Source organism: Protopterus annectens, chromosome 7.part1, assembly GCF_019279795.1.
Source record: "Protopterus annectens isolate FY-2018-M chromosome 7.part1, PAN1.0, whole genome shotgun sequence".
Taxonomy (NCBI): Eukaryota; Metazoa; Chordata; order Ceratodontiformes; family Protopteridae; genus Protopterus; species Protopterus annectens.
In genome coordinates, this window is record NC_056740.1 from 366,470,152 (window position 1) to 366,494,737 (window position 24,586).

The 24,586-nt window shown below is 43.2% G+C and overlaps 1 protein-coding gene across 1 annotated transcript in view; it reads right to left on the reverse strand.

Annotated features, from left to right (window-relative positions):
• Window positions 1-11,670: 11,670 nt before the first annotated feature.
• The window catches only part of ACOX2 (acyl-CoA oxidase 2), a 1,215,466-nt gene continuing 1,202,550 nt past the window's right edge, over window positions 11,671-24,586 (reverse strand). The window contains exon 14 of the mRNA XM_044078809.1: window positions 11,671-12,908. Coding sequence (XP_043934744.1) covers window positions 12,846-12,908 — 63 coding nt within the window. The 3' untranslated portion in view covers window positions 11,671-12,845. The remainder of the gene's footprint in view (window positions 12,909-24,586) is intronic.

The following is a 24,586-nucleotide window of genomic DNA, read 5'->3' on the forward strand; positions in this document are numbered from 1 at the left end:
GCTTGTAGAGCATGTCATCCCAGGCTGACAGGCATTGGATCCCCTTTGAATGACACCAATACTTAAGCCAATTGTTGAAATTGATCATCTTGTCTTCATATTGTGGCATCATTCTTGGTGAGGGTAAGATGCTACTCAAGGTCAGGGTCATACCGGCCTGGGCTACATGCTCAGAGAGCTCCTCTATGTCTCTTTTCATGTAGTCCAGGGAGGTACGTCTCAGGTCATTCACACCAGCATGGACAATGACCGAGTCATATTTGTACTTGCCTTGGAGTGACCTGAGTGCTTGTGTTATGTGGCGGATCCTAGCGCCCGACAGGCAGCTCACCGTGACCTTCTCCTTGTTCAGCCTGGTGAGCGGGACGTCAGTGTGCCTGACGATAGAGTCACCTATTACAAGTGTATCAGGTGTGTTGTTTAGCCTTAAAGGCTGTGACTGTTCAGCACACTGGCTTTGTGAGCTATGTGTTGCACATGTTTTGTTTTGGGGTAGCGGTTGCTTGGGTGCCTGCTTTGGAGGTCTCTGCTGCTTAGGCAGATTTTTATTTAGAGCCTCCGAGTATGTTTTTGTGTGTTTATGTGTTTGGTTTGCTGTCGTGGTAGGTCTATGTGAGACTGGAATTGTAGTGAGTGTGGCTTCCTTCTCCTCCTGACTGGTTACACCAGTAATGAGTTGAGAGAGCTTAGCCTCCAGTTTGGCTATATGGTTGCATCTCTCACATGTGTTGGAATTTGTTGGGAGGAGGAGAGGACTGTCTATGTACATGAGGCAGTTGTAACATTGCCTCAAGATTCCCAGATTCACCTGCTGGACTGGAGAGGAGATTGACAACTGACCTTTGGACATGCTAGAATAGTATTGGGAATTCCTTTATAATTGAAAAAAGGGCCAATGGGGAACAAGGTACTCAAGGGGAGTTTGTGAGGGTGTAGTGCTTTTAATTTTTTAGTGCTCACTTATATAATTGCTTTAGTGAGCAAGTGCCAGGTAACTTAAATGCAAAAATGACAAACAGTAACTTTCTTTCAAGTGAAACAAGGAAATAAGTACAGTAAGCAATGCAGATATCACTAGGGATCCACAGAAGCACTGAAAAGCCGCATTTTAGGTGGAATTAGCGTTTCAGGGAAATAACAAGCAAACAAACAACAAGCATACAAACAAAGCTAGATCCAGCAGGCCTGGATCTAGTCTATGCTACAGCAAACAAGGTGTACCAATTTCAGTAAGAAACAGTTCAAATATGCAGGCACTATAAGCCTTTAACCAGAAATTCCCAGCTCAGAAGGGCAGAGTCCAGCCTCTCTTCCCACAAGAGTGCAGACCACGAACCTTCTTAATGTAAAATAACTGGCCTGAAGCCCAAGTGCTTAAACCAGAACTAATACACTTTTAGAATAACAGACCCTGAGCCCTCAATCAGCAGTTCCCAACTTAGAAGGATGTAAACTACCTGTCCTGCCACCACAGTGCAGGCCACAAACCTTCCTAATGTAAAACAACTGGTCTGAAGCCGAGTGCTTAATCCAAAAGACTTAGAATGATAGCTACACTTTAATCAAGTTACTACCAAGCAGTAATAAATACAATTGAATACTTTAAAGAATGTCTGGATTAGTGCTCAAGTTATACAAACAAAGCTAGATTCAGCAGGCCTGGATCTAGTCTATGCTACAGCAAACAAGGTGTACCAATTTCAGTAAGAAGCAGTTTAAATATGCAGGCACTATAAGCCTTTAACCAGAAATTCCCAGCTCAGAAGGGCAGAGTCCAGCCTCTCCTCCCACAAGAGTGCAGACCATGAACCCTCTTAATGTAAAATAACTGGCCTGAAGCCCAAGTGCTTAAAACAGAATTAATACACTTTTAGAATAAGAGACACTGAGCCCTCAATCAGCAGTTCCCAACTTAGACGGATGTAAGCTACCTGTTCTGTCACTACAGTGCAGACCACAAACCTTCTTAATGTAAAACAACTGGTTTGAAGCCCAAGTGCTTAAACTAAAAGGCTTAGAATGAGTTACACCAAGCAGTAATAAATACAATTGAGTACTATTAAGATGACGCAAAAGCAAAATAAAGTAGGAAGAAACACAAATACAGTAAAAGCAGATACATTTTTTTTTTTTTTTTGAGTGAGCAAATGAGATGGGCCCAGGAGTTACAGGACAGAAACAAGTGCAAATGCAGGCCTTCAAATCAGAAAGTTGAGAGAGATGGAAGACTGCCCAAATGGCCAATAACCACAAATTCTGGGCCAGAACCACTCCTTATGTGGTAGACAGGTTACCTAATGCTTACTACTCCCACTGATAAGCTAGAAGGCTTCCCTCCAACACAGAAAGGCTTGGGGGGCTCAGAAGCTTACAAACAGTCCTGGATACAGCAAATCTGTATCTGGAACACTAATTACAGGAAAGGTAGGAAACAGGCTTACAATTTTTTTTTTTCAGAAAAGTAGCAAAAACAGTAGTAAAAACAATTAACATGCAGTGCAAGCTGGCACACTTGGGTATGTAGCAATATTAGTCCACACACAGTTTGAAAAAATGTAATTAAACTAAAAAGGACTAAAAGCAAGTGCAGAAAGGGTTTATTAGGTAGAATGCGGTAAAGAGATGGGACTGGAGGAGTGTCCTAGATCAACTCTACAGTGGGGCGGGCACTGCAAACGCCACCAAATTTAAACTACAACCAAGAACAGGGAGGGTGGGGTGGGGAAGACAGTTTCAACAGAGATGTGAGAAATCACAGTGCCAATTATAAAACAAGAAAATATATACTGATCTCTGTATATTTGCAGAACAGTAAGACAACAGATATCTAAGCAACAATTTAGCTCTATAATACAGAAAAATATACTCAGCTCTATATATTTGCAGATAGTCTTGTAAGGCTATCTCTCAGTGCACAGGTTCCATTTTAAATGCAGGCTGTTATTGTATTTGATACAATACCCCATTCAGGCATTGTAAACAAGCTCGCAGAATTAGGCATAAATCCCGATGTAACATCCTGGATAACCAGCTGACTCACAAACAGGACTCAAGAAGTTAGGATCGGGAAGACCCCCTCCACAAAGAGACCAGTCACTACCAGAGTCCCTTCCTCTTTGGCCTTGACTTCTGAAAAGTAGATGCCAATGTCAAGGGCCTCTGGCTGAATTGGAAGTAGTTACATAATCTCCCCAAGGTACTAACATCTTACCGGAAGGCCTAATGCAAACAAATGACTGGTGCCAAAGCCATGGCTTAAAACTCAGTGCCAAGAAATGCATAACAGTATCTTGTGGGAAGTCAGCCACTCTGGGAAACTACCTCCTCAATAAAAGACCCTTACAAGTAGACACAGTAGTCAAGGATTTGGAGACAATATAGATAGTAATCTGGCCTTTAACCAAAATTTGTCAAAAGTAGTATGAAAGTCATCCTATATTGCTCGCCTTATAAATAAGGTTATGGCATCTAGGTCCTTTATTCAGCCCTCATCAGACTGATCATTGAGCATAATGCCCCCTTCAATAAGTACTGACTAGGTACATGCAACAACTGAAACTTCCACAGAGGTTCCCCACGAAACGAATACAGGGCATAAAAATATAATATCCTATACAGATCACCTCAAAGCCCTATCTCTAAGCTCTTGTTTCCTACAGACTGCTGAGAAGTGATCTATGCCTGGCATAAAGGGCATCCTTGGATCCTGCTCTGATGGACCTTTTGCATAGATGCAGAATGAACAGCATCAGAACTGTGAGATCAAAGGGCCTAAACATTGCTTACAACATGAATAGGCCATGGAGGGAAAGGTATGTATGTCAAAGAATTCTCATTCTCTGGAAATGACTTCCCATCTGTGTGAAGCAAGTGTAACCCGGACCAGTGAATGGCAAATCGAAAATTCATCCCAGGTCTGGTACCTATGGTTCTGAACAAGCATACACCCTTTAGACTAACCCTGCAGCACAAATATGTATGGGATACATTTGGGTTGTATGCTAGGCTTATAATGGCCCTAGTGGTCATTAGCCTAGTATACACCTATGAACTTGTGAAGTCACTATTAACTATTGTGAAAATGTTTCTTTTGGCCTAACATTTCATAAAGACTCAGAACAAGTAGAGGTTCTTGCCATTGAGACAATTTTTTTCAGTGTTTACCTCTTCTGTGCTACAGATCCTGAATAAAGTTTATGTAGATGGGTGACACAAACAGCAACTGGATAAACTAGCAGTTATCTGACACTTTTTTTTTTTTTTACACATATGAACAAGTACATTTCACGAAAGTACAGTTTTGTACCTACCATAAATGTAGATGTCCGAACTGGATAGCATCTGCAGTCATAACAACTGGGTTGTCCTGTCGTCAGGCAGCCCTTCGGTCGGCCGGATTCCAAAGTCGGTCCGCTTCGCTGATGTCGCACTTCACCCGACGCCATCTCTGCTGGTCTTCGGGTATAAAGGCATCAGCCAACGCCATTTTCTTCAGTGTTTCTTGCCCCAGATGCCAGTTGCCCTCTTGGAAGGCTAAATTTTGGGTAAAAATGCCAATGTTTCCCAAAGGATAGAAGGCAAACAAAAAATAAGCATGTATGTACATATATACAAACAAATACACCATAAGAGACTCCCCCCCCACCAGCTAGCTATTAGGAGGGTAAATACCCTAGGAGTACCACAGAGGGAAGGAGGGAGGGTAATCCTGACTGCAGATGCTATCCAGTTCGGACATCTACATTTATGGTAGGTACAAAACTGTACTATGTCCTTCATGGATGCATCTGCAGTCATAACAACTGGGTAGAATACCATAGCCAACTAGGGAGGAGGAAGAATAGATTATGGTGTGGTTAGGATCCCTTGCAGTACAGCAGTGGCAAACCCTGCTCGGGATCTGGAATACAGAGGTAAATTATAATGCTTGGCAAATGTATGCACGGAGGTCCAAGTAGCCGCCTCAATAATGTCCTTGGTTGCCACTCCTCGTAAGAAGGCTGTGGTAGTGGCTGTTGCTCTTGTAGAATGAGGTTGTATGTTCTGTGGAATTGGTTTTCCATGGAAGGAGTAACAGAATCGTATGCAATTTCCTATCCATTTGGAGATTGTCTGTTTGGAAATTGCTTTCCCTCCCTTCCTGTTGCATAGGCTACAAAAAGCTGGTCAGTTTTTCTGTTACTTTTTGTTCTGTCCAGGTAGTAGCGTAGCTGTCTGTGTACATCCAAGGTATGCAGCATTCTTTCCCTCTGTTTTGTGGGTTGGGAAGAAGGTAGGTAGGTGGATTGCCTGGTTTAGGGACACTCTGGATACCACCTTAGGCATAAATGTAGGATTAGTCCTCATGGACACTCTGTCTTGGTGGAAGATTAGGAAGGGTTGTACTGCCATTAGGGCCTGAAGTTCAGAAACCCTCCTTGCTGAGGTTATTGCCAGTAGGAAAGCAGTTTTCCATGAAAGATGCTGTAGGTCTGCTGTTGCTGCTGGTTCAAAAGGTGCGAGTGTCAACTTTTCTAGCACAAAGTTCAAATCCCAAGCTGGCAGTGGTGGTTTCCTAGGAGGTTTTACATTCTTGATCCCTCTGAGGAACTGCCTGAGTAGAGGATGTGAGAAGACAGGTGGATCAAAGCTGTATTCTGCTGAAATAGCTGATGCATGTATCTTGATGGAGGACTAGGACAGGCCTGTATGTAGAAGCTCTGCCAAGTACTCCAGAATGTTAGCCATATCTATATTCGACACATCCTTCCCTCTTTCAGCACTCCAAATGACAAACCTTTTCCATTTCCCTGCATAGTTCCTTCTTGTTGAAGGTCTGCGGGCTTCAAGGATAATGTCTTTAACCCTTTGGGAGAGATCTGGAATAGTTGCTGCTATGTGATATGCCATGCAGTCAGCTGCAACGTTTTTAGGTTTGGATGCATGATGCTGTAGTTGTTCTGAGTTAACATCAAAGGCATCAGGGGTATTGACCACATTTTGTCCCGAGACATGCTCCTCAGCAATGGGTACCAGTGTTGTCTTGGCCAGTTTGGAGCTATCAGGATTATCCTTGGACGTTCCTCCTTGATTTTTAGTAATACCTTGTGTATCAAGGGAAGAGGTGGGAATGCATATGCTGTCAGGCCTTTCCAGCTGAAGGAGAGCGAATCCACTTTCGATGCAAGTGGATGGAATGTCCTTGTGCAGAATTTTTTGAGCTGGTGGTTGAGAGGGGAAGCGAATAGATCTATCTGTGGCATTCCCCATTTCTTTGCGATGGTCTTGAAGATGTCCGGGTGTAGCATCCATTCGTGAGCATCCGAGGTGGTTCTGCTTAACATGTCTGCTAGAGTGTTCTCCTTTCCCGGTACAAACATTGCCTGTAACTGGATGTTGTAGCTGAGTGCCAGGTTCCAAAGGTCCAAAGTCATTCTGCATAGGGGTATGAATGAGTGCCTCCCTGTTTGTTGATGTACCACATGACTGTGGTGTTGTCTGTCCTTATCATCAAATGGCCTTCTTTGAGAAATGGTCTGAATTTTTGGATTGCCAGTTTTACTGCCAGCATTTCTTTTAGGTTGATGTGCAGGTGAAGTTGGTCCTGCCCACAATCCTTGCACGCATTTCTCCAGCATTTGAGCCCCACATCCTACGTCTGAGGCGTTTGTTGTGATGGTTTGGCTTGCTTGATATTTGTGAAAGGGTAAGCCTGGGTTTGACTGGCATGCTTGAGCCCACCATAGGAACTCCTGTTTTAGGCATGGAATTAGTGGAATTTCTGTTGCTAGGCTGTGCCTGTGTTGGGACCATAAATTCTTTAGGTACCACTGTAGTTTTCTCATATGCAGTCTGGCATGTGGAACCAAGATTATGCATGATGCCATGAAGCCCAAGGCCTGCAGAACTTTTCTTGCTGTTAGCTTGCTGTGGTTTGTTAGTGCCAAGAAGTAAAGAGGGAGATCTTTTGTTTTTCTGCAGTTAGGAATGCCATTTGTTTTACTGTGTCCAATTCCGCGCCCAAGAATGTCCTTGTTTGGGATGGAATCAGCCTTGATTTTTGCAAATTGACTGTGTATCCCAGTGCTTGTAGCAAGTAAATGACCCTTTGTAAATCTGTTGTCAGCTTGCTTTTGTTGTCCCCTTGGAGCAGGCAGTCGTCCAGGTATGGATAAATTTGGATTCCCTGTAGTCTGCAGTGGGCGATTACTGATGCCAGGCATTTTGTGAATACTCTGGGCAGTAGATAAGCCAAAGGGCAATGCTGAGAATTGATAGTGCTCTGATCCTGCAAGAAATCTGAGGTATCTTCTGCAAATTGGTCGAATGGGGACGTGCAGGTATGCCTCCTTGAGATCTAGAGTTACCAGCCAACACTCCTTGCCCAGCATGGGAAGAAGTTGCTGTAGGGTCAGCATCTTGAATTTTGGGACAATGATGTATGTGTTTAAGGTGGACAGATCGAGAATAGGTCTCCAACTTTTTCCTTTCTTGGAACTAGGAATAGTCTGGAGTAGAATCCTTTGCCTTGTTCTGTTATTGGTACTCTTTCTACAGCTCTCATCTTTGTTAATTGCATTATCTGCTGTAGAGCTTCTGTTTTTTTATTTTTAGGTAGATTTGGCATTCCTCTTTGACTGGTATAGTGTGGAAGTGGAACCGGTAACCTTGGTCTATGGTTTGCAAAATCCACTTGTCTTTTGTGATATAGTGCCAGTTCTTTGAAAATAAGGTTAATTTTCCGCCTAAGGGTGCTGCTATTTGTTCCCTGGTAGGCGGAGTTAGAATCAAGTCACTGTGATTGCCCTGTTGTAGTGGTAGTGGCTGTGCCTGTGGCTCTGTTATTACCTTGCCACTGTCGTCCTCTGTAGGCACCCCTCTGGATTGATTTCTGCCTCTGGAACGTCTATTCCTGCCCCTTTGGGATCTTGTGGAGTCAGGAAAGGACCAATTTTGGCAGGCCAGTTCCTGCTAAACCTTGGGGCTGAACCTGCAAGAAATCTTTAACCGTTTGTACAGATTTTGCCTTTTCTTCCATTTTCTTCATTACCTGCTGGGCAGGTGTACCAAACAAACTGGTCTTATCCATAGGAGCATCTAATAACTTAGCTTTAACATGATCCGGTAAAACTTGTTCCTTCAGCCATGCATGTCTTCTTATCACTGTGCCAGTCATGGCTGATCTAAATGAAGCCTCCAGTGCATCATAGCCACATTTTAAGGAATGGTTACTAACCTGTTGTATGTTATTTACCATTTCTAATAGATTTTCTTATCTATAGAGTCATCAGAGGATAGCTTTTAGTTAACTGATCAAGCATAAACTCTTGGTATTGTATCATGTGAAACTGACAGTTTAAAGCTCTAGCTGAGAGAGTAGCAGAGGTGTAAACCTTTTGCCCCATCTGTCTAAAGACCTGGCTTCCCTTTCAGAAGGAATAGGGTTTTTGCTGTGGTTGAGGCTACTGCCTTAGGGCCCTGGGATATAGTTTCGGGTCTGCAAGAGGGCCTTGTATAGGTGATGATGAGTGTCTGGCACCCTGTAAAATCTATCTGGTTTGGCAGGTGCTGGAGGTAAAGAATCTGGTGCAGTGCAAACATCATTAAATGCATCGTCCACAACAGATAGGACAGGAGGTATAGCTAAGGGCCTGTGTTGTGGTAGGTGCAGAAAAGTCCTAAGTCTTTTCTGGAGTCTGAAAATCCTGTTCCTGCCATTGGAAATGTTCTCTCATGGCATGTAAGGTTTCCCCAAAGGAGAATTCTTCTGGTGGGGAAGCAGCTGGAATGGATTCTTCAGCATCTGAGTCCTCAAAATTGGAGAAAGGAGCCTCTGGCTGGTCTGTAATATCTGAGTCTTCCGCAGAATCATCAGAGGACACAGGCTCGAGGGGCTCTGCTCTAGGTCTCTTTTCTGGGGGCTGAGAGGCCCTGTCTGGGTGAGATTGAGATCCCCTAATTAAGGATATTAAATCTTCTGCCAGAGTAAGCATTTGTGATCTAGAAGTGGGCCTGGTTGAGGGGGGTTTAACAGGCACTGACTTAGTAGATTTGGCTGCTTTAGCCCTGGCGAAGGCCTTAATAGACATGGCTGCAGGAGGCCTAGCAGCACCACGTGCTGGGGTAGAGACATCCAAAGGGATGGTGTCTGATAAGTCACTAGTAACCACTGTAGTAGGTAAAATTTCTGAGGCCGATTCAAGTAAGGTAACCTGAACCTCAGTAGTAGTCATTGATTCGGCTGTACTCGGCCGAAACCGAGACACTCGCGGTTTGCTTAACCATGGTTTCGGCCGAAACCGCGGACCGCGAGTGTCGGTCTTTTTCTTTGCGTTTTTTAATAATTTGGGTAGTCGGAGGATCCGACGGCATAATGTACGCAAATTCAGAGCCGAAAAACTGTTCAGCAAACTCCGACCGACGTCTAAGCGTTCGTCGGTTGAAAGAAGCACAGGCCGAACAGGCTGCTACGTCGTGGTCTGGGCCTAAACAAGGCAAACAGTAAGAGTGGAAATCTTTATGAGGTATTTGTTTCCCACAAGTTAAACAGTTATTGACTTTTTCTGACATCGGCTGAGGCAAGAAAGAGTCCCCAACGGGGTACTTAGCTTAGAAGTCTTCGAAGGAGTATTCGGTAGTAGTAATCTCTGGATCTGACCGACCGGCACTTGCGAACAGCTTCTGCTTCTGGCGCCACGCGGCAAGAAAGACTGAAGAAAATGGCGTCGGCTGATGCCTTTATACCCGAAGACCAGCAGAGATGACGTCGGGTGAAGTGCGACATCAGCCGAAGCCGGACCCGGACTTTGGAATCCGGCCGACCGAAGGGCTGCCTGACGACAGGACAACCCAGTTGTTATGACTGCAGATGCATCCATGAAGGACATCAGCATATGATCCACTGTTCTTTGTCACCTACTGTAGTACTTCTGGATTCCATTTGGTTTAACAGCAAATTAAATAATAATCTATTTAGATTTGTTAACTGGGGTAAATCAATGAGCAAACAGACCAATTTCATCACAGCCTAGCCTAGGTATTAAAGCACAGAGGTTTAAATACAGACAGAAACGATATTTGGTTTAACACAGGAAGAATACAATTACACCACAAAGGCAGAACAGTGCAGTGATGCAGTGGTTAGCATTGTCACCTCACAGTAAGAGATTCTCCGTTTCGATTCTCAGCTGGGAGTGCCTTCTGTGCAGATTCTGTGTGTCCTCCCTGCGTTTGCGTGGGTTTCTTCTGAGTGCTCTGGTTTCCTCCCACATTCCAAAGACATGCAGCTCTCCAAGTGCTCCGGTTTCTTCCCACATTCCAAAGACATGCAGCTGGAGCATTTCTCCCAGAAAATGGGCTCTGTCCTAGTCAGACTTTCCCGGTAAATAAATGTTAAATAAAAAAATAAATTATGAGCCTCCAACTTGTCTGTAATTATCCGTCTGTTATATAATGAGCTGTTACCTTGCTCACGAATATTTAATTTCCTTGTGCCCACTGCGTGCAGGGATAGACTCTGACCCAACCCCACCACAACCCTAAACTGGATTAAGGAAGTTATCAGAGTCCAAATGACATTTAAAGATCCAGTGCAAATTCTGACAGGTAAGCATATTATAAATTATCACTTGTGTGGGTTTCTTGCTGGAGGGACAGGTTCATAACCCAGAGGCTCCCTTCGCTCTGGAATAGAATTCCAGTTCATGCGAGGCAGAGCACCTCACTGAATCTCTTCAAGAAGAATCTTGATAGGTGGATGGGGGATCGTAGGTTTGTCCCAGGGATTACTCCTGTGTCACTATTAGACAGAGGCACAGTAAACTAAACCTTAAAAAGGGCACAGTATACTCAAGTCAAGGGGTGGCGTAAGCCATACAGAATCGGGCTAGGTTTATTATTGCCCCAGGGCAGACAGCCTAGTATGAACCTATGAACCTATAAAGCAACAAAAGAAAAAGGGTTCAGACCATGCTAGAAATCCTCTGAGTTCCACCATCAGTGTTTTCAGAAGACCACATTTTTTGGCAGCTTATATTTTCATGAATATAACAATCTATCTAAAGTAATCCATTGATATGGCCGTAAAATGACACAACAAGGTGTACAGGTTCAGCCAGAGAGCAAGGTCTTGTTAAATTATTTGTTCAGAATTACAGGGTAGACAAATGGGCACTGATGGAATCAAACCCTGGACAATGGAAAGCAGCTCATTAACATCTCACTTAATCCTGTTCACTGCCAGATATTAAATCAAGTAAATATCACAGATGGTCTTACTGTGTGTGCAAATCAAATTTCACCATATTTAGCTTGTCAGTTGTTTTTAATTTTTAGATTTTTTAAACATTGTAAAACTACATTAAAGTGTCTATCCTTGGGCACCAGGACGGTATGTTTTAGTGTTTCCATTTTTAAATCACAGTATGCAATGTGATGCTTCAAAATGCTTTTCAGCTACTAAATTATAAAGGTGATAGATTTTTAACCTCTCACACTAAGCTGCCTTCAAACCTCAAAAAAAGTCTTCAAGCCTTCCCAGATAACACAGTGTAATGAACTTATGGAACTCATACATAATATATATATTTACATGCACATACACACACACGTATATACACAGTACATATGTACTGTATTGTAGAGAAGACTGAATTCCCCCACCCAAACAACATATATACTTGAAATAATCAATAATTTGCTTAATATATTTATTAATGATTTGCTTTCTGGTAATACACACATTCTTTGATATAATTCTTCAGACTTTAACCCTATTTGTCATAATACTGACACAGATAGCATTTTAAGTACATCTTTTTCAGACGTGCTTTGTGCCTGTCTTGAAACAGGCCAAAGCCTCTACAAGGAGACTGGCCTTACCATTTGGGAAGCACTGACTGAGGTGATCAAATGGCTGATTAAAAGTACAAATCTTGTACAAAGGTAACTAGTGGAACAATAAGACACAGAAATATGTGACTTTGAGAAGGGAGGATTACATAAATAGATCCATAAAAATATGATTTCCTGCAAGGACAATATGAGAACTGTTTGTGTGCAGTATAAAACATGACTAGACTTGTTGTACTGGATGTATTTCTGGTGACCTCAACATCCAAGACTGCTGTGGCCCACTAAAGATTTAAAAAATGTGATAGGGCATAGGGATTACCCCCTGGAATCCATGGGGAGGCTACATAATACTTAATGAGGTCCGCCGACTGAACACTAAATGAGCAATGACAACTAGCAAGGAAAATAACTGAAGTTGTTCTTTGTGCTCTTGTTGCATTTCATACTTTACAGGTTCGATGACTTGTAGACAGCAATGGCATTTAGCAGATTGTCCACTCTCCTCAGTCTCTGCCCTTGGTATATTCACATAAGGATTTTTTTGCCAGGTGCTTGAGATGGGAAAGCAGGCATCCACAAACTCAGTCTTCTCTCCCATATTGAGTCTGCTGCATTTAGGTTCCTACTGGAACTATGAAGACCAAAACCTTTATCCAGTGAGCTGGTCATGAGATACTGACTGACTTCAGCCTTTAACATGTACCTAAAGATTTCAGCTAGGCAAACATAACTAGCAAAATACGTACATATTAAAATACCTGGGCCAGTCATTAGGTAACAATTTACAGCAAATCAAGTTAATTTATAAAAACAGTAAGATCAATGACAGTTAAACCTACAAATTACAAGTATTATCTTTTATATGGCACAGATAATCTTAAAGGATGCGGTTTTATATATTAAAATTTGGCACTGTTCATTGTGAGTCGGAGTTTTGAAGAAATCCTTCCATGCAGCATGATCTGCAATGCTAAAACATGTCGTGTGTGCAGGGCAGAAGAAAATGGTCCTCTTCATAGCTTAGACACAGGTGACACAAAAAGAGAGTTCAAGTACTGCTTGAAGGTTTCCTTTACCTGTAAAGACACAAGTAATACTTAGTATTAAGGTACTGAAGTAGAAGAGTTACATGTCTGTGTGAGCCAACTGTTTAATAGCAATCCAAGCTTAACTGCCTAAAGGTTTTACCTGGGGGAAAAAGTGGAATGCAAGTCTCGTATCTTACAGACAAGGTGTCCAATCACACAGCATATAGCCCAGGTTTAACCAGTGACCAGGATGCTGAAGAAGGACTGTATGTGTACCTTTCCTGGGGAAAGCATGGAGCCTAATGCTGCCACAGTAACTCCTAACAGTGCTTACAGAAAGCTGGTGGCAGGAGGGCTTCAACAAGGTTGGCACTGACCTCACTATTTCATTTTGCCTGTGACCGTAAGTGCTACTGAGAATGTTTGCATACATACACTGAAATCAAGCAGTTAGTTTAGTTGGGTAAAATACCCAAAATTCATAGCATGATAGTAGCCCGAGAGTTACATGTGCTCAACACTCACCTGTTAAAGGAGAGTGAAGAGGCAAGAAATGGCCACCTGGTGGATTGTACTTGCCTAGGATGGGAGAAATAGGAGTGAGGACTCTAGAATTAAAACACACACACAAAGATAAAATAGATGAGGGAAGCACTGTATTAATGATAATGTGCAAATAGATTTTACTCACCCTTAAAGTGTGAAATCCAACATGAGCACAAAGAAATACATCCTGTTATTTTACTTGACAATGTGTAATACCATGCAGGACTGCAAGACTCCTTAAAATGGAGAACATTGACATCTGTGCAGTGATAGAGACCTGGTTCAAAGCTCCAGAGAGCACCCCTGCATTACCAGGCTTCAATTCATACCACACCTTTCGGCCACCTAACCCAGAAAGAAGCACTAAAGGTGGAGGCGTGTCCATATTCATTAAGGATATCCACACCTCCAGGCTAGTTGCACAGCATAATGCATCCGAGATTATCCAAGTGCAACTAACTCTGGGCAAGACCGCAATCCAAATTGTAGCTTGCTACAGACCCCCCACGATGCCCCAGGATTCACACTCCTCATTTCTTGATACACTGGAAAGTATTAGGGTACAACCCAACACCCTAATAATGGGCGATTTCAACTACCCCACCATTAACTGGGAAAACTACTCATGTACCAACACTTTTGCTTAACGTTTTCTAGAATTCATAAATTCCAACGCCTTGGATCAACTTATTCACACCCCCACCAGGGGCAGCAATATCCTAGACCTGGTCATTACCAACATGGGAAACCGTGTTCCACACCAGAGGTCAATTCCTCGCTGGTCAGATCCCACCACAAGCTAATCAGCCTAGACATCCACATCCCACCCCAGCCCCAATTAGGGAAACCATCGTAAAAACTTCTCAAAGCCAACTTCACACTTCTTAAGACAGAAGTGGCAAACTTCATGACACCCATGCAGATGGACAATAGAGGTATGACTGCCGAATCCTACACAAATGCACTTTATAAGCACTTACACGAGTGTATGGATCATGCTATCCCTAATAGAACCAAGATGTTATCCTCTAAAAAAAGGAAGCCAATCTGGTGGACCTCTGCCATAAACAAACTGTACAACAGAAGAAAGAAACTGTTGCAAAAAAGAGTAAAATCCCATGACTGGAGGAACTCCCTGGTCAACCTCAGTAAGAAGCTGAGATCCCTCATAAAATCCTCCAAAGCTAGTTACGAAAACAAAATTGCCACTGACTCTAAAGACAACCACAAAGCATTCTATAGCTATATCAAGAATCTAAATGGGAACACTCAGATCTGCTCTGAGTTACAGCATAATGGCACTAAATATACAGAACCAACTGATATTGCCAACATCCTAGCAGATAGGTTCAGTGCTAACTTTACCCCCCTCTCACCCCCTAGAGGGCCCATCTCTATACCTGAAGAATGCAAAGTTCCTATAATCACGGCTGCACAGGTAAAAAACACACTCTCCAAAGCCAAGAACACAGCATCCATGGGACCTGACAATATCCCAGGCTGCGTTCTACAGGAACTACAGAATGAACTGGCACCCTACCTTTGTACCATGTTCAATCATAGCCTCACCTCAGGCTTTGTACCCACTGAATGGCACACCGCGACAGTTATCCCACTCCACAAAAGGGGAGCCACGACAGACCCCGGGAACTACCGCCCCATTAGCCTGACGAGCCTGGTCTGCAAGGCCATGGAACGTATCATCATGGAACTCATAAACAAAGACATTGGTAATCTCCAAACTCTGGACCCTACACAGTTTGGATTTGTAAAAGGCAGATCATGTCTCCTAAACCTGATTGACTTCTTTGAAGCAGTCACCAAAGCCATAGATCAGGGTAAAATGGTTCACACAGCTTATCTAGATCTCGCCAAGGCTTTCAACACCATCCCCCACTCTGGAATTATAAATAAGCTCACTAAACTAGGTATAAATCCCTATGTCACAAGATGGGTTGCCAACTGGCTCACGGACAGAACCCACACTGTGAAAGTAGCGGATTCCAAATCCGACATCAGACCAGCGACAAGTGGAGTACCACAGGGTTCAGTCCTGGGTCCTCTCTTGTTTGGTATCTACTTCTCTGAAGTGCAGGCCAACACAGAAGGTCGTTGGCTAACAAAGTTTGCAAATGACTGCAAACTAGAAGCCATAATTGAAACTCCTAACGATGTGGACAAACTACAAAAGGGCCTCAATGAGACAGATACCTGGTGTCAAAGCCACGGCCTGAAGCTCAATGCCAAAAAGTGTATTGTCATCCCCTTTGGTAAAAACTCTGTACCCATGAACTACCACATAGCTGGTAGTCTACTTAATGCCGAAAATGTGATGACACCTTGGGACACAGGTGAACAGTAGTCTCTTCTTTGATAATCACATCACCACAGTGGTCAGGAAATCCTTCCACGTGGCTCATCTCATCACAAAAGGATTCTCATCCAGAAAAAAAGAGGTCATTGTTCCCCTCTACTCATCACTCATTAGACCCATTACAGAGTACAACGCCCCTTTTGGTATGTACCTCACAAGACATCTACAACAACTGGAAAGACCACAGAAATACCTCACAAAGAGGATTACTGGCCTCAAACATATGCCCTATGCAGACCGTCTCAAAAAACTACAGCTTTACACCATCGCATATCGCCTACTCAGGGGCGATCTCTGCCTAAGATACAAAGCTATGTCAAACCCAGAGCTGTTGGACATGCTCCACTTAAAGAAATCCCAATCCCTCCGAGCTACACACTCTAGGGACCTTACCCTTGTCACCACAATAAACAGAACATGCTGGAGGGATAGATTCCTGTCCCAGAGACTTCCCATACTCTGGAACAGACTACCTATCTATGTCAAACAGAGCTCCTCATTAGCACTCTTCAAGAAAAATCTTGATGATTGGATGGGAAATGGGAAATTCACCCCAGGGATCACTTCTGTGGCTCTGCTCGACAGGGGCACAGGAAAATAATTTTCTTGGGTGGCGAAAGTCAGGGTACATTTTTTGGCTAGGCTTGTATGGGCCCTAGGGCCGATAGCCTAGTACCTACCTATGAACCTATAAGCAAAACCAGTGATAACTGAGTTGTGACCATGTATACAAAATGTCCAAAAGTTTGATGATTAAAGTCTTACTTCTGTGTGATATTTTTTTGGTGGCAGTCCATCCCCAGAAGATACATGTAACAATATTAATATCCAGGACTCTTTATAGATTCCTGTCTCTCCTTTAAATCATATACAGTAACACATCATAAGGCAGATGCACAAATTAATGCACAGTTCTCCTTTTCTCATCACCTAGTCTCTCAAGCACAGAGAGCAGTAGCCTTAAATGTTCTTCATATTTAAACTAGAATATATATATACATATATATATATATATATATATATATATATATATATATATATATAGCTAAAATAACTACTCATTTCAAACAGCAGTTAATAAGGTCTGTCAATGTATTGTTCTTGTCTCTACGACAGAACACCATGCACTACCGTCCAGAAAGTAGAATGGCTTCTTATCCAAGATTCAGCCTGTCTCTTGACAGCCACAAGCATAATCCAAATCCATTTTAGATACGGCACTAAACACAAATAATAATTGAAAAATAAGACTGCCTGTTATGTTCTTCATGCAGACTCAGATGTAGGATATTTCAATATGTTCTTCATGCTGACTTTGATTACTTCCTTTTCAATGCAGAGAATAAAATTTTTAAAGCAATAAAAGACAAACAATTCCAAGACTAATCCTGTCAGCTATAACCAAAATCCAAGTGACATATGCAAATTGACATTATACTGAATTTTTAGGAGAAAACAATTCACGTATACCCCAAATACTGCTATGCCTGCATTTGCTACACTGATAAAGACAAGCTTATTCTGCCTTCTTCCAGCTCCTCTGTTAATGGCTCAATCAACCTAGGTCATAAAAAGTGTAGTAGAAACTGATATACCTCCTGATACTCGCATTGTAAGTATGTACATAAGTAATTACATAGTAAATTGTGTTAGTGCCTTTGTCATTCCCATGTATTCTACTCTATCTGCTTTACTATGAAAATTATTTCTACCTTTTATATACTACTCTTCTCTGTCTGCTGTATACAGATGTTCTTCATGTTTCACTGTTGCAGTCATCACCTATGGGTTATCTCTGCTGTGGTAGCCCTCGGCCGGCCCGAATACTAGAGTCACTGTTTTTCTGTGTCAGCTGCTGACGCCTGTAGACTGATGTCAGGTCGTCAGTGCTATAAAGCAAGGCAGCTGACACCATTACATCAGTCTTTCTTGCTGTGGCAGTTTGCAAGTGTGCCAGTTGGTCGCTACCAGAGCTCAGATCACAGCTGAAAACGTCTAAAGCTAAGTACGCCATTGGGGATTTCTTTTTCTTGCTCTAACCAATGTCAAAAAAAGTTATCAATTGTTTTGCCTGTGGAAAGCAGATCCCACACCGAGATGTCCATTAATACTGCGTCACTTGTTTAGGCCCAGACCACGACATCACCCATTGCTGGTTCTGTGCCCTCTTTAATGTGAGAACCATTTGTCATAGAGCTCTTTTTGTAGACAGGTGTTTTCATCCTCCATCTTCACAAATGGTGTCAGTCAGCCAACAATCAGAGCCTCAAAAAAAGCGTAGGGATAAAGACAGAGACAGGCCACACAAGGCTAAGCCTTCCGCCGACTCTTCTGCTAAGCAGGTCATCAGTTCTCTGGAATTCAGTGAGGCGCCTTTGCAGTCCCTGATGCCCGATGTGATTGCTATACAGGCCTTTACTTTCAGAGTCTGGTATGCCACAGAAATCCTCTTCATCTTCAGAGCCTTTAGTTGTCTCTGCCTTGGTTGGGTCCGGAGCCACGACACAGGCACTGGCTTCCGTGGAGGTCTTTTGCACTACTGATTCTAGTCAGAAACCAACATCTTCACACCCAACTACCGTTTCTCTCAGACCAATGAATACTCTTAGGCCTAGAAGCCAGACCACCCCTAGAAAATCTACCTCTAGCTACCATCTTACTTCCACCCCTCCACTCCAGGTCCAGATGATTAAGATGGTGGAGGACCTCAATTCCCTTATCAGGGGCAGTCAAGCCACAACTTCTAAAAGGAAAAGACACTATTCTCCTGAACTAGTGAAAGAGCAAGATTCTGAGGAATCAGATTATTCAGATTATGAAGAGGAACAACAACTTCTAACTGCTTATGAGGATTCAGATGCAGATGAATCCATCCCTTCTGCCTCCCCACCAGAAGACCTCTCCTTTGAGGAAACCCTCCACACCCTTAGGGAACATTTTCAATGGGAATCTCAGGATTTCCATCAGTATAAAAAAAGGCTAAGAGAATTTCTAGACCTACCCCAGCACAGACCCCTTGCCATCCCCCCTATTTTAGAAGTGATGGGTGATGTTTTCCATGAATCCACTTTAGCACCGGATGCCTTCCCACCTGCTACCAGACAGGTATTACAGAGTACCAGCCACTCACATATACCTGTACAGAAATCCTGCTGCAGACCCGGGGGTCATTACACAGGGACCCAAGGGAGCCAGGGCTAGTTCTGCAAAGAAACCTACTCCTTCGGATAAGGATGCCAGAGTTCTGGACAGATGGGGTAAAAAAGTTTACACCTCTGCAACCTTAGCTATCAGAGCTCTCAACTGTCTGTTCCATATGTTAAAATATCAATAGCATACTTTGGAACTATTAAAGCAAAAGATTTCTACCTTTCCTGACTGTGCCAATTCTAAGGAGTTAGCAGATTTATTGCACTCTACTTGTCAAGTGGCAAGGCACTCTTTACACTGTGGATATGACGCACTAGAAGCCTCTAGCAGGGCAGCAGTGTCTGGATCTGTCATTAGGAGACATGCATGGTTGAAGGAACAACCTCTACTGGATCATGTCAAGTCTAAATTAATTGATGCACCTTTGGATAAAGACCGCTTGTTTGGAGAAAAACAGAAGAGGTGCTGAAAAAGATGGAGGACAAAGCAAAATCTATGCAAACAGTAAAAGATTTCTTTCAGGGTCAACCTCCTACATTCAGCAGGAATTTTCCCTCTAAGCACTGGTCCTTTCCTGCTCCTAGCAGACAGGGGCAAGCTAAGCCCTGCAGGGACAGGCCACCCAGGTCTCTATAACAGGGACAACAGAGAACCAAACAGTGGACCACGTCTGCCTCAAAGGCAGGGAGTTCTAAGCCATCCCTCTATGGCAAAAACTTTCAATGACTCCCACACTCACCTCTGCCCTCCTTTCATCCAAAAGATTGGAGGAAGGCTGTCCCTCTGAACAGAAAATTGGCTGTCTGTAACAAAGGACCAATGGATCTTAAAGATCATTTTTCAGGGATACAAATTCACTTTCAATGAACTCCCAATTCCCAGGGGTACCCAGACTTACCTCCCAATCAGTGGGTAGAGGTATTAAAACAAGTCCAAATGCTCATAGCCCAGGGGGCAGTAGAACCTGTCCCCGCAGATCAAACAGGCAAAGGCTTTTATTCCAGCTTTTTCTTGTTCCCAGAAAGGAGGGCATTTCGTGCCCCATCCTGGATCTGCCCATTCTGAACACATCCCTGGTGGTCCCCAAATTCAAAATGCTAACCCTGCAGCAGCTGCTGCCTATGCTGACAAAAAATGCCTGGTTAGTGACCCTAGACCTAAAAGATGCATACCTCCATATCCCCATAAGGGAGTCCTGCAGGAAATTCCTGCGTTTCAGAGCAGGCTCACAGCACTTTCAGTTCTCTGCTGTTCCCTTTGGCTTATCTACTGCTCCCAGGGTTGTCACCAAATTTTGCAGACAGAAAAATATATAGATTTACCCTTATCTGGGTAGATGCCTCATTCAGGCAGAGTGCAAAGAAAAGCTGCTCCAGGATCTAAACTTTGTCAGAACCCTCCTAACTTCCTTGGGGTTCACCATCAATGAGAAGAAACCAAAGCAAACTCCTTCCAGGAGGATCATTTTCCTGGGAGCACTGCCAGACACAGCATCCCAAATGGCCTTCCTATCCCCAGAAAAGCAGACCTTCCTGCCTCTCTACTTTACCCAGCTGGCATCCAAAAGTCACCTCACAGTGAGGAAGTTACTACAAGCCTTGCGGTACATGGCTTCTTGCATCCTTCTATTTCCTCTGGTCAGGTGTCACATAGGTTCATAGGACATTACTAGGCTGTTGACCCAAGGGTCTTTACAAGCCTAGCCATTAAATCCCAATGTAATACTAGTTGAGAGATGTCATCTTTGCCCAAGATTTTTCTAACCAGGACTGCCTCCTCCATGGGATTACACCTAATAGCCCAATATCTACCAGGGATCAACAACACCACATCAACAATTTAAGCAGACACTTACTGGACCCCTAAAAATGGCAGCTCCACAAAAATATCTTTTTGCAAGTCACTCAAGTTTGGGGAAATCCGGAGGTGGATATCTTTGCTTCACACCTCAGCCATCAGCTAAAGAAATTCTGCACCAGGGAGAATCACCACCTGGCATGGAAAGTGGATGCCTTGACCTTCCCCTGGAACTCCCTCTTCGTGTACGCATTTCCCCCACTGCCTCTTATTCCCAAGGTACTCATCAAGATAAGGGAGGAGGGACCCAAGTTCATCCACATTGCTCCAGATTGGTCCAGACAACATTGGTACCCTTGCTGCTCAGCCTGACAACCACAACCTCCCAGGCAGCTTCCCCAGATCCCAAACCCCTTGACTCAAGCAGGGGGGAAATGCTGCACCCAGATTTGCAGACTATCAAGCTATCAGCATGGCTGATATTCCCAAGGTAAGCAACGGGTTTCTGCTAAGCGAACAGGTCCCAAACATTATCACAGAGGCTAGAAGGCCCAGCACCAGAAAATCTTATGCAGGGAAATGGAAAAGATTCTGCTGCTGGTGCCAGTCCAGAGGGGCCAGTTCCTCACAACTTTCTGTCCCTCTTATCCTGGACAATCTGGCGGAATTACTCAGTAGTGGCCTCACCTTCTCTTTGGTTAAAATCCATGCCTCAGCCATTTCAGCTCATTTTAATACAGACCAGCCCCTGTTCTCTCATCCTTTGTTTAAACAATTCCTGAGAGGGTCTTCTAATATCAGACCTCCCAGAAGGCCTCCCACTCCAGCCTGGGATCTAAATTATGTTTTGTAAAAACTAACGTTACCCCCCTTCGAACCTGCTGCTTCAGCAGGACTGAAATTCCTCTCCTGGAAGACTGCTTTTTTGCTAGCTATCACCTCAGCCAGAAGGGTTTCTGAACTTCAGGCACTGATAACTATTGAGCCCTTCATCATTTTCCATGCAGACAGTTTCCCTTAGGACTAACCTCTCCTTTATGTCCAAGGTGGTATTTAATGTGACTTTCAACCAGGCCATTCATCTGCCAACCTTCTTTCCTAACCCTCAAAACAATGGGAAAAGAATTCTGCACTCTCTAGATGTGCACAGACAGCTCAGATACTACCTGCACCGTACTAAACCCTTAAGAAAAACAGACCAACTTCTTGTCAGTTTTGCCCTAGGGGCAGAAGGGAAGCCCATTTCCAAGCAGACTATTTCCAAATGGATATCACACTGTATCCATTTCTGCTACAGATTTCATGGGAAACCTCCCCCTATGTCTATCCATACCCATTCCACTAGGGCAAACTCCACTTCCACAGCATTCCTCAGAGGAGTTCCCACCAGGGACATCTTGGAAGCTGCCACCTGGACCTCAATCCATACCTTTACAAAGTATTACCACCTTCCTCTTTTCTCTAAGGGTAGGGTGGGGGTTTGCCTCTGATGTGCTGCAGGGCTTGCTTACCCATGCCTAAGTCTCTAACTAATCCTGCAATACCAAACTAAACATCTGCAAGTAAGGTGTCTTCAAGGTCTTAAATGCCAATGTATAGCAAAAAAAATATGACCAGCAGACAGTGGAGTCAGAATAAAATCAAATAAATTTATCCAAACCGGTTTCGGCTTATATATTATCAAGCCTTCATCAGTGTAAAAATACAAAAAAATTCACCCTATTCATACTGTGTTATCAATTCAGAAGCCAATCACAGATGTTCATTTAACCCTGGTGTAAATAATCCACCTAGTTTAATTATCCATTTTTTCTCCTTGACATTACGCAGTTCATGCTATCCAGATTTATTTTGCTGGAAACCAATAATTTTGTCTATAATTGTAAATTGAAAAGATGCTGTTTTGTTGGTCAGAGTATGTTTAAACAGAGCATTAGTATCACGCTGATTCCTAATTTCACTCGTGTTCAGATATTCTATATCTCACAGCCCTGGACGTTTGTCTAACATAAAAAGCCGAACATTGACAAGTTGCCAAATAAACAACCCATTCCGAACTACAATTAGCGAAAAATGGAATCTCAAATACTGTGCTGGTATTTTTGCTACTGAAGCTAGTGGCTTTCAGCATTCTACAACACTGTCTACAATGCCCGCATGGGTGGCTCCCTTTAGCAATTTGTCCTTCAATTGTACATTGTATTTTGTCCCTTGGTTTGAACCCACTCTGTTTATAGTGGTTAAAATGTGATGCTAAATTTTTCCCATTCCTAAATGAGAAAAAGCACCTATCCCCAAGGAACCCTGATAATCTATTATCTGCCATAAGAATGTTCCAATTCTGGCATACACTTTCAATAAGAGCCCCAGTGTTCCTCCCATATGTGGTCACCAATCTAAGTTGCCTTGTAGTGTCAGAATTCTTCTCTTTATATTTTAAGAGTTCATTTCTATCCATATCATTGACCATATTCCTTGCATGTGTAATGTGTCCAGTCTGATAACCCCTTTCTTTAAACCTATTAGTAAGGTCATCTCTGAAATGCAAATATGAATCCTCAGCTGAGCATATACGTTTTCCCCTCATGTATTGGGATTTAGGGATATTCTTGCATATATGGGGTGGATGACAGCTGGAGGCATGGAGCTGAGAGTTATACTCAGGGAATTTCCTGTACACTTCAGTGGTGAGGGTATTATCTGGGGCTCTGATGATCATTACATCCAGAAAAGTAATCTTATCCTTATTACAATTAACAGTAAATTCAATCCCCCACTTATTTTCATTAAGATATCCAACAAATTCCCCGAGATAGTCCTCATCCGACGTCCATACCATCCAGCAGTCATCCAGGTATCGCCTCCACATATCCATTTGATCAAGATACAGATTATGGGTAGAATCATACACTATTTGTTCCTCAATATATGCCATAAAAATATCCACATATATAGGGGCAAAACAGGCCCCCATAGCTGTCCCTTTGATCTGTAAATAACATGAGTCACGATAGAAAAAAGTACAGTTTTGTACCTACCATAAATGTAGATGTTCGAAGATCCACATTGCTGCAGTCCTTACTTATGGGTAGTCCGCTGTCCTCGGTCGGCCCGAATACCAAAGTATTAGGCTGACGTCGGTCATGGGCGCCTAGATCTGACATCAGAGCGTCAGGGTATAAAGGCGCATGACCGACGTCATATCCTCAGTCTTTTCTTGCCCCAGATGTCAGAAGGCCAAACCAGAAAGGCCACAGCCAAAAACAGAATACCTCCCAAAAACATGCCCCACAACAACCATCACCTAAATCATAGCACCAAGTCAAACTACAGAGGGGAAGGAGGGAGGGTATTGACTGCAGCAATGTGGATCTTCACACATCTACATTTATGGTAGGTACAAAACTGTACTATGTTCTTCATCTCACATTGCTGCAGTCCTTACTTATGGGTAGAATCCCAAAGCAACGGGAAAGGGAGGATGGTAAAATCATAAAGCATTAGGGGCCGCTAAAATGCCCTGTAAAATTGCAGTGGCAAATCCAGCCCTAGACTTAGAATAAAGAGGAAGGTGGTAATGTTTAGAAAAGGTATGCACTGAACTCCAAGTAGCTGCCTCCAAAATGTCTTTTGTAGCTACCCCCCTTATAAAGGCCGTAGAAGTAGCAGTAGCCCTAGTGGAATGAGGCCTGATTCCAGCAGGAATCTCCTTACCATGATGGGAATAACAGAAAGAAATACAAAACCCAATCCATTTAGAAATAGTTTGTTTTGAAACAGGTTTACCCTGTGAACCCAAAGCAAAAGAAACAAACAATTGCTGAGACTGTCTGAACTCCTTGGTTCTGCTCAAATTATA